Source organism: Lipotes vexillifer, unplaced genomic scaffold (assembly GCF_000442215.2).
Source record: "Lipotes vexillifer unplaced genomic scaffold, Lipotes_vexillifer_v1.1 scaffold168, whole genome shotgun sequence".
Classification (NCBI taxonomy): Eukaryota; Metazoa; Chordata; class Mammalia; order Artiodactyla; family Lipotidae; genus Lipotes; species Lipotes vexillifer.
This window is the reverse complement of record NW_006773947.1, coordinates 1,368,095-1,379,481: the sequence shown is the minus strand read 5'-3', so window position 1 is coordinate 1,379,481 and position 11,387 is coordinate 1,368,095. Positions and strand designations below refer to the sequence as shown.

Below are 11,387 nucleotides of genomic sequence, written 5' to 3'. Positions count from 1 at the left end.
GAGCGGGAGTGTGAACAAGAGCTGGCCGACTCGACGGGAGAGCAAGTTGCCTTGGAGGAAAGGAAACGAGGAGCTTTGCGAGCAAGCTCCCACCCCCAAAATTCTTCACCTGGAACTAGTACAGTCCCCGAGGGTGACACAACAGCAGCAAGGGCATACCTGGACAACAGTCTGTCTTTGGAAATTAAAAAAGCAGAGCTGGGCAGCCATAAATACTAAAGAGAGTAGGGGAGTCACCCAATGGAAAGAGACCAAGATGGGAATCCCAAACTCTGTCTTTTCACATCTCTTACTGATGCACAAAATAGATTCCAAGCAGTCACTGAAATACAGACCAGAGCTGCCATCCAAGAAACAGAGTTTACAATACAAACCCAGCCAAGAAAATGACCTAAAACAACGGAAATAACATTTAATGGAGAAAAATAAAGAATCCAGGATCTCCAGAACTTAACATTAAGGATACAATCCAAAATTACTTGACATACGAAGTAAAAAAGTGGACCAAATTCTCAAAAGAAATCTAATTAAAAGGCAAAAAATGTCAGAATGGTTAATAGGGACCCAAATATATACTATCTACAAGAGACAGAAGATAAATAAAAAGATACAGCTAGGTTGAAAGTAACTAGATAGAAAAAGAGATACTATACAAACAGTAACCATAAGAAAGCCTGAGTGGTTATATTAATATCAAGCAAAACAGATTTCAAAACAAAATGGATTATTACAGAAGATAAAGAGAACCACCACATAATGCGAAAAGGGTAAATTAATCAGGAAGACAACAATCATAAATATGTATGTGATCAGTAACAGTGAGAAATATATAATTCTACTAGTTGGAGATTTAAACACCCTTCTCTCAGCAATTGATACAATTAGAAAAAAAAAAGGCAGCAAAGACACAGAAGAGCTGAACAACACTATCAACCATCATGACTGAATGTTTATAGGACATGACCCCCAACAATAGCAAAATACACATGATTTTCCAGTGCATTCTCTAGGGTAATCCATATGTAGTCATCAAGCAAGTCTCAATAAATTTGACAAGATGGAAATCATATTGAAAATGTTCAATGACCAAAATGGAATTACATTATAAATCAAAAACACAGTAATTAGGAAAACCCCAATTATTTGGAAATTTAACAACACACTTCTAAACATTCACTGGTTCAAAGAAGAAATCATAATAGGAATTAGAAAATATTTTGAAATGGATGATAATTTGAATAATCTAACCTTCAACCTTAAGAAACTATAAAAGAGCAAAGCAAGCCCAACACATGGAGAAATTATTTAAAATGAATTAAAAAATCAATGAAATAGCAAAAACAAGAGAAAGATTTCAATGAAATCAAGAGCTGGTTCTTCGAAAGGATCAATAAAACTGATAAAGTGCTAGACAGACTGATCTAGGAAAAAAAGGAAAACACAAATTACCAATATAAAAAGTAAAAGAGCATATAACACTACCTATCACACAGACATTAAAAACATAGTATGGGAATATTACTAACCCTAAGTTTTATAACCCAGAAGAAAATGGACAAATTTCTTGAAAGGCAAAAATTACAAACACCAACCGAAAAAGAAACAGAAAATGTGAATAGCCCTATAGCAACTGAAGAAATTAAATTTGTAACTACAATCCCCCCCCACCACGCCTGCACTAAAACCTCCTGGCCCATGTGACTTCACAGGTGAATTCTATCAAGCATTTAAGGAAGCAGTAACCTAACCCTATACAAACTCTTCCAGAAAACTGAAAAGGAACATTTTCCAATTCATTATATGAAACCAGACAAAATATCACAGGAGAAATATAAACCAATATCCAGCATGAACAAAAAAGCAAAAATTCTTAACAAAATATTGACGAACAATATATTAAAATGGTAATTTATCATAACCAACTGGGATTTGTCCCGGCAATAAGACTGATTTTATTAACACCCTAAAGTCTATCAATACAACTAATCATATTAACAGAATGAGTAAAACTATATGATCATTTCAATGACATGGAGAATAGCATTTAATAAAATTCAACAGATCTTCATAATGAGGGATCTCAGTAAACTAGGAAGGAAAAGAACTTACTCAACCAGATTAAGGGCTTCATATGTTCAAGCCCTAATCCCCAGTGAAACTACATTTGGAGACAGGGCTTTTATAAGAGGTAATTAAGGTAAAATGAGATCATATCGGTGGAACTCTAATCCAGTATGACTGCTGTCCTTACAAGGAAAGGAAGAGAAAGCAGGGATGCCTGCACACAGAGAAAAAGTCATGTGAGGACAAAGCAAGGAGGCCACCACCTGCAAGCCAAGGAGAAAGGCCTCAGGAGAAACCGATGCCTCAGTGTCAGAGCTAAAACTATAAAACTCTTGTAAGAAAACTTGGGAAGAAAGCTTCATGGCACTGGACTTGGCAGTGGTTTCCTGGATGTGATACCAACAGCGCAAGTGACAAAAGAAAAAACATAAACTGGTATAAAAAATAAAAACTTCTATGCATCAATGGACACTATCAGCAGAGTGAAAAGACAACCCATGAAACTGGGGACAATATGTACAAATCACGTATCTGATAAGGGGTTAATATCCAGAATACACAAAGAACTCCTACAACTCAACACCAACAAGAAAAAAAAAACTGATTAAAAAATGGGCAAGAGATTTAAACAGACATTTCTCCAAAAACAACATACAAATGGTCAATAAGTACATGAAAAAATGGTCAACATCACTAGTCAGCAGGGAAATGGAAATCAAACTACAATTAGATACTACCTCATACCTATTACAATGGCAAACAAACACACAAAACCCACAGGAAAAAAAGTGTTGTGGTTGAGGATGTGGAGAAACTGGAGCACTATTGGTATGAATGTAAAATGGTGCAGATGTTATGGAAAACAGTATGGAAGTTCCTTAAAAAATTAAAAATAGAACTACCACATGACCCACCAATTCCACATCTAGGTATATATATCCAGAAGAAATGAAAGCAGCATCTTGGTGAGACATTTTCACTCCCATGTTTATAGCAGCATTATTCACAGTGACCAAAAGGTGGAAGCAACTCAAAACATCCATTGATAGAGGAATGGATAAAGAAAATGTGGTCTATGCATAACAATGGAATATTATTCAGCCTTAAAAAAAGAAATCTTGTCACATGTTATAACATGGATGAACCTTGAGGACATTATGCTAAGTGAAATAAGCCAGACAAATACTGTACAATTCCACTCATGTGAGGTATCTAAAGTAGTCAAAAGCACAGAAACAGAAAGTAGAATGGTGGTTGCCAGGGGGTGGGGTACTGGAAATAGAGAGGCGCTATACAATGGGTATCGAGTTTCAGTTCTGCAAGATGAAAAAGTTCTAGAGACCTACCGTACAACAAAGTGAACAGAGTTAATGCTACTGAACTTAAAAATGGTTAAGATGGGGGCTTCCCTGGTGGCGCAGTGGTTGAGAGTCCGCCTGCTGATGCAGGGGACACGGGTTCGTGCCCCGGTCCGGGAAGATCCCACATGCCGCGGAGCGCCTGGGCCCATGAGCCATGGCCGCTGTGTCTGCGCGTCCAGAGCCCGTGCTCCGCAACGGGAGAGGCCACAACAGTGAGAGGCCCGCGTATCGCAAAAAAAAAAAAAAATGGTTAAGATGGTAAGTTTTATGTTATGTGTATTTTACCACAATTAAACAAAATTTATAGGTGTAAACACCTGTATTAGAAAAGAAAAAACGTCTCAAATCAATAACCTAAGCTTCTACCTTAAGAATCTAGAAAGTGAAAAGAGCCTGCCTCATAGCAGTCACTGAATGCCTGTTACCTTCTATCAATATGGATTCATAAATGTAGCCTCTAAGTAGACACTTATACAAGAAGCAAAATTTATAAAACAAGGTGAAGCATAACACAGCAGAAGCTATCAATTCTAAAGAAGTTAAAAATCAGGAAATTTTAAAAGGGTGAGGGAGCAACTTGTTTAATTTTTTGTTTTAAGATAGACAAACCTTAGTGTTAAATAAATGAATCAAAAGCTGGAACAGAAGAGAATGGCCGGGACTGCACCAACAGAAGAGACGGCTAAGGCTAGGGAGCGGTTCCCTGGCCCTCTGGTCTCATGTGAAGGGAGGACGGGGAGTGAGGACACTAAGGGACTGGCATGTGTAAGGAGGCCTGAGTGCAGGGGCAGGTGACTGAGCCTGTGATGGCCCAAGGGCGATGCTGCTGGTCCTCCAGGAGTTCACACGGAAAGGCAGGGGGCTGTGCTCCAAAGAGCGGGTGCACTGCCGTGGCATGTTGACAACCCTAAAGAACTTGAAGCAGCAAGCAAAAAAGTACGTCTAGGCTCCAGTCTTAGGCTAATCTCAAAGGAAGAAAAATTCTTTCTCCTGGCTGGTAAAAGCAAAACAGCCAGAAGTGAATATGGAGAACCTAAAAATCCCAATTTTGATATAGGTTTTAAATTTTACCACCAGAAAAATTTCCATTTTCCAGATTTACCCATGTACAAATACACGCACACCTACACATATATATGTAGATATGTATGTGCATACATTATGTGTGAATATATACACATACATACTTATATATATATATATACATATACAAAATGGTAAAAGTTCTGTATAAATGTTTTTGGAACATGCATCTCTTATTCCACAATACGTAGAGATTATTTTTAACTTTATTATATTTTTTAAATGGAATTCCACAACTTCACTTGTTCTCAAATAAAAACATATACAGTCATCCCTTGGTATCTGTGGGGGGATTGGTTCCAGGACACCTGAAGGATACCAAAATCCACGGAAGCACAAAGTCCTTATATAAAATGGCATAGTATTTGCATACAACCTATGCACATCCTCCTGTTTACTTTAAATCATCTCTAGATTACTTATAATACCTAATACAATGTAAATGCTATGTAAATAGTTGCTGGTGCACAGCAAATTCAAATTTTGCTTTTTGGAACCTTCTGGAATTCCTTTTCCTATATAGTTTTGATCCACAGTTGGTTGAATTAGCAGATGCAGAACTCGCGGATACGGAGGGCCAACTCAACTGCACAAGTGCTTTCTACCCCAAGATTTTACAAGGCAGCTTATACCAATGATTTAGGGCAATCACTTGCAGGACTGATTTCACAGTTTAAGCAAAAGATGCATGTGTCATCCTACCGTGCATACTGCTTGAGTTAGGTGTTTGCATCCCTGGCGATAAATATTATGGACTGCATCGGGCCTTCAAAATAAATATAAATTATCAAGGCAAAAGGAAAAGAGATTAGTGAAAACTTTTAATCATTCAAAATTTAGATGCTGAAACTCAACAAGTATTAGGATCATAATACTTACTGTTTCCTATACCATGAAAGGACTCCATGTTCTAACACTACCCAGAATAATCTCCAGCCAAAAAATCTTGAACTCTAAGGGAAAAACAACAAAGATTTTTCCAAGTTGATACATCTAGATTCAAATACTTGACTGATAAAAAGTAATTAAATTATGACAGTTCTATGTGAGCCTTTCAGCCGGACAGTACCACTGCACACTCAAAAATGAACAAACATGAACTGAGGAACTGGGTGCAGAAATGAAAACATACTACTACAGGGTGACAGGAACAGAAGAAATGCCATATTGGTAAGATCAACGATGAACACAGTTTATAGTTCTGACAATACTGTGAAGGATATTTATAGGAAATATATCAATTGTGAGCTTCAGAGACAATTTCCTCAAAGGCCTGAGCTTCTAAATAAAGAGAATTATCCTAAATTTTATACAATATCAACATACATGTACATAAATATATAGAAGGAGCAGCTGCAAATGCAGAAGAAACTATACGCTCCAAAATAGTTAATTCTAGAAAATAACTGAACTCCAAAAAGCAAATAAATTTTTAGAACCAGAAAGATTTTATATGTGTGCTCTGTGACAATTCAAATATTAAATTCCTCCTGAGTCCTCCATGGATCAATGTTCATAACAAAGATGATACGGTAACCCTATGCTTAAGTAAGGAAAAAAAAATTCCTCCACTCTTCTCTGTACAAACTTGGTCACCTAAAAGTGTTAGTTAATTGCTATAATCACTGGATGCCTAATAAAGTCCAGCAGTATAAAAATGGTTTACATGATAAGATCGAATAATTATTAAATCACACATACTTCAGAAAATAATGAAAAAGAGTTTTAACAAGAGAGCACCTGAGAATCTTTTTTTCCAGTTTTATAATTAAAAAACCATCCCAACCTACCTTCCAGAGAGGACCTTCGTATCGTTTCAATGCTTTGTAGATGACCTGTCGGAAAAAACATGTTTTCATTAAAAACGCATCTATGTATTTCAAGAATTCAAAATTCTTTTCTACATTATATAAATGTAATCCATTACCACACACATACCTTATTACCAACGAGAACGTGTTTTATTTCAGCACCCTGGGCAAGATCAAGAGGTTTCTGATCTGTGTAAAATACAAGGAAGAAAGCCATCAAGAGCTTAATTCTACTCTAAAATTGATGCTTGCATTGTAGCACATAATATTCTTTCATTATTCCATCAACTACACCCTAAATCACCGACCTGAAGCTGCCATCTCAATTCTTTACAGCATCCTTTTCAGTAACTATTAAGCCAGCAAATCAAACTAAACTTTGAACACTCTGTACAGGTTTTGGGATCTTTCAAGCTTTCTTGCCTTAAGTCACTGTATCAGTTTCCCATGGCTGTTTTAACAAATTACAACATACTTACTGGTTTAAAACAATACAAATTACTCTCCTACAGTTCGGGAGGTCAGAAATCTACAGTCAGTTTCACTGGACTAATAATCAAGGTGTTGGTAGGGCTGCCTTCCTCTGGAGGCTCCTGAGGAGAACCTGTTCCCTTGCCTTTTCCAGAGGTCCCCTACATCCCCTTGATTCGTGGTCCCTCCCTCCATCTTCAAAGTGCATCATTCCAACCTCTGCTTCCATGCCTACATTTTTCCCCCTCAATATTCTGATCCTCCTGCCTCCTCCCCCAAAAGGAAGGACCCTTGTGATTACACTGGGCCCACCTAGAGAATTCACGATGATCTCGGTAACTCAAGATACTTAACTAATCACATCATTGGGGGAGTATTATTCAGCCACCACAGCTGCTCTTAAACTACCTCACTGGAAGAACAGGTAGCAGAGACAACTCACACAGTAACGGTGTGATGGTCCACAACTGAGGACAAAAGAAAAAAGTGGTAACTGAGAATGAAACCATCAAGGTATCATGGTAACTTTCTCAAGCCTACACATGCAAGCACTCTACGTTTTTCCAAACAACAAAAATGCAATTTGTTTGTAAGTTATTTACCAAGTTCTGAAGTGAGCAGGACACTATATGAAGGATGCAAACTAAAAGAATAATCGTCTCATAACCTCAAAGAGCTTCTAATTACTAGAGAAACAAAAGCTACACATAAAAATTTAAAACAAAAAACCCAGCCCTTTCATGATAACATACCAGACTGGCACTCTGGAACTCTATTTATGCAGTAAGGTGACAACATTCTATCCAATAACCTTTTTATAAATACCAAACACCTGGTACGTGTTGGACAATTTCTTGTAAAACTATCTCCTAATGAGTCTATTATATGCCAATTAATATTTTAGGTACTGGGGATTCAGTAGTGAACATGACTGAAAAATTAGGTGGGGGGAGGCGTAGAAAAAGGGAAAGACACAACTTAATAAAAAAAGGATACAGCAAATAAACCATGGTATGCCAACATTTTTAAGTGAATGTTCTGAGAGAATGACTGGGATACCACTTTAGATTGGAGACTGGGGGACTGCTCGAGGAAAGCCTCTCTCTGAGGGAGAGATGTTTAAGCTGAAAGGAAGGATCCAGCCTTGTGAGAATACAGGGGAAGGGAACTGCAAGCAGAGGGAACAGCTGATGCACAGGCCCTGAGGTAGCAACAACTAGGTAGGCAAGAGAGAAAGGCAAAGGAAGAAAGAAGCCACATCATACAAGGCCTCTGTGGGCCAGACCTTTGTGAACCAGTACAAGGAGTTTGGGTTTTATTCTAAATACGATGGAAAGCCACTGAAAGGTTTTAGGTTAAAGAGTAGCACGATCTGACTTATGTTTCAAACTCTGTCGAAGTGTTAAAAGAACTTAATCAGAACATCTGGGGAAATGTGAACTTTGGCTATTTGATGATTTTGAGAAATCATAAAATTATTAATAGGATAATGCCATTGTGGCTATTTCTTTAAATAGCTCTACTGAGAGAGAATTCACACACCATCCAATTTACTCATGTAAAGTGTACAATTCAGTGGTTTTTAGAATATTCACAGAGTTGTGCAACTATCACATGGTTATGGTTTTTTTTAAAAAGGAGACCTTATACAAATGTACTTAAATATTTATAGCCGAAATAAGATGACATCGGGGGAGTGGCCATTATTGACAATTCCTGAAAGAGGGTGAGGAGTACATCAATTATACTATTCTATTTATTAAGCTTTGATAATTTCAGTAAGTAAAAAAAAAAAAAAAAAAAGATCACTGCAGCTACTGTATGGAAAAATCCTGTAAATGTGGGCAAGAGAAAAGAAGGGATACAAGTTACAAAGCAATAGCAACGGTCCAGGTGAAAGATACTGGTGATACAAACAATTCATGCAGCTCAACATCAAAAAACAAACAACCCAATCAAAAAATGGGAAGAAGACCTAAATAGACCTTTCTCCAAAGAAGACATACAAATGGCCAAGAGGCACATGAAAAGATGCTCAACATCACTAATTACTAGAGAAATACAAATCAAAACTACAATGAGGTATTATCTCACACCAGTCAGAGTAGCCATCACCAAATAATCTACAAACAATAAATGCTGGAGAGGGTGTGGAGAAAAGGAAACCCTCCTACACTGTTGGTGGGAATGTAAATTGGTAGAGCCACTATGGAGAACAGTATGGAGGTTCCTTAAAAAACTAAAAAGAGGGCTTCCCTGGTGGCGCAGTGGTTGAGAGTCCGCCTGCCAATGCAGGGGACACGGGTTCATGCCCCGGTCCGGGAAGATCCCACATGCCGTGGAGCGGCTGAGCCTGTGCTCTGCAACAGGAGAGGCCACAGGAGTGAGAGGCCCTTGTACCGCAAAAAAAAAAAAAAAAACTAAAAAGCCTACCATAAATTGCTTTTTAAAAAAACTAAAAGAGCTACCATATGATCCAGCAATCCCACTCCTGGGCATATATCTGGAGAAAACCATAATTTGAAAGGATACATGTACCACAATGTTCATTGCAGCACTATTTACAATAGCCAAGACGTGGAAGCAACCTAAGTGTCCATCGACAGAGGAATGGGTAAAGATGTGGTACGTATATACAATGGAATATTACTCAGCCATAAAAAAGAATGAAATAATGCCATTTGCAGTGACATGGATGGACCTAGAGATTATCATCCTGAGTGAAGTAAGTCCAAGAAAGACAAATATCATATGATATCGCTTATATGTGGAATCTAAAAAAATAGTGCAAGTGAACTTATTTACAAAACAGAAATAGAGTCACAGATGTAGAAAACAAACTTACGGTTACCAAGGGGGAAAGGTATGGGGTGTATAAATTGGGAGATTGGGATTAACATACACACAGTCCTATATAAAATATAGAAAACTAATAAGGACCTACTGTATAGCACAGGGAACTCTACTCAATACTCTGTAATGACCTATATGGGGAAAGAATCTAAAAGAGTGGATATATGTACAACTGATTCACTTTGCTGTACACCTGGAACTAAAACATTGTAAATCAACTATACTCCAATAAAAATTAATTTAAAAAAAACAAGAAAGATGGTGGCTTGAACTAGAGAGTTAGCAGTAAAATGGAGACACTAGTAGGTATGGAGAAAACTATGTGGCTTTGAGATTTACTTTAGAGGTAGATTTATCAGACTGCTGACAGGTAAAACTTGAACTGGTCATATATTACTCTTTCAGTGGGGAAAAAACTTTTTAAAATGTTAACTGAGCAACTGATAATCACTTTAGGTTTTCTAGGTAGCAAACAGGAGGATGTCTTATGAACAGGTCTGCCAATTCGTTATTTCTACTCTATCTGCAGGGCACTTTTAGGCAGGAAGGAGAAAGACAATGTGATTTCTTTCACAGAATTCTGTCCTAACACCAAAAATAAATTCTGAACTCCTGCCAACTAGCTGAAGTCCTACACAGAGCCCTCGCTGCTGGATTCAATGCCCACAGTGCCTGGCACACAGTGAGAATTTAATAAAGTGCTTTTAGAACTGAATGAAATAGCCCCCTTACCGGGATAGGCAACATAACCAGTTGTTTCAAAATCGCACTACATCTCTTATCAACCACGACAAAATAAAGTAAAAAACAAGAAGGATCCTATATTTTAATTTTTGCCTGATACAGATTTGTCCCTTAATGGGAAAATGAAATATAAATGTCAACACTCCTCAAATAATTTACATAGAACACATCTCAATTAGATGTTGACAAAAATGTCAACAGCATTTTTACTAAGAACCTAAGAAAATTATTTTAAATAATAATTATTTTAAATGCCATTTGGAAAAACCAATATTCAAGGAAAATACTCAAAAAAGAATAGTAAGGGGAAACGTCATCAGCTATTAAAGCCTTACAAAAACAACCATTAAAAGTGCACCGCTTCTTTTTGTGGCTGAGTAATATTCCATTCTATATACGTGCAACATCTTTACCCATTCATCTGCTGACGGACACTTAGCTAGTGGGAAGCAGCCCATAGCACAGGGAGATCAGCTCGGTGCTTTGTGACCACCTAGAGGGGTGGGATAGGGAGGGTGGGAGGGAGGAAGATGCAAGAGGGAAGAGATATGGGAACATATGTATAACTGATTCACTTTCTTATAAAGCAGAAACTAACACACCATTGTAAAGCAATTATACTCCAATAAAGATGTTTAAAAAAAAAAAGTGCACCGCTGGTGAAGGGACAGCTGAGGCAATAAAAGAGCACAGAAAACACACAAAAAAAGTAAATTCTTCAAGAGTATGAGAAAAGCATAACAAAACAAAGGAAAAGGAAAGGCTGCTTGATAAAGGGTGCAAGGATAAGTGATTAGCAATTTGAGTCTCCCGGCCTAACGTACACTCTCACGTCACCTTTCCTGCTCAAAACCCTTGACACCGACCAACAGGGCTGGGCCTCTGGCTGCCTTATGACGTTACCTGTGTCCCTGAGGAGCCCGCTCTAGGCAACCCGGCAGCTTCCTTCTTCAAATATGCCAAGTGCCCTCCTACCCCAGAGCCTTTACACTTGCTTGCC

The 11,387-nt window shown here is 37.9% G+C and overlaps 1 protein-coding gene across 1 annotated transcript in view; it reads right to left on the bottom strand.

The window, feature by feature from the left end:
- OSBPL1A (oxysterol binding protein like 1A) overlaps positions 1–11,387 on the bottom strand; it is a 217,468-nt gene that overhangs the window by 149,838 nt on the left and 56,243 nt on the right. The window contains exons 8-11 of the mRNA XM_007448592.1: positions 6,447–6,508; positions 6,299–6,343; positions 5,388–5,461; positions 5,211–5,274 (exon numbers count right to left, since the gene is read on the bottom strand). Coding sequence (XP_007448654.1) covers positions 5,211–5,274; positions 5,388–5,461; positions 6,299–6,343; positions 6,447–6,508 — 245 coding nt within the window. The remainder of the gene's footprint in view (positions 1–5,210; positions 5,275–5,387; positions 5,462–6,298; positions 6,344–6,446; positions 6,509–11,387) is intronic.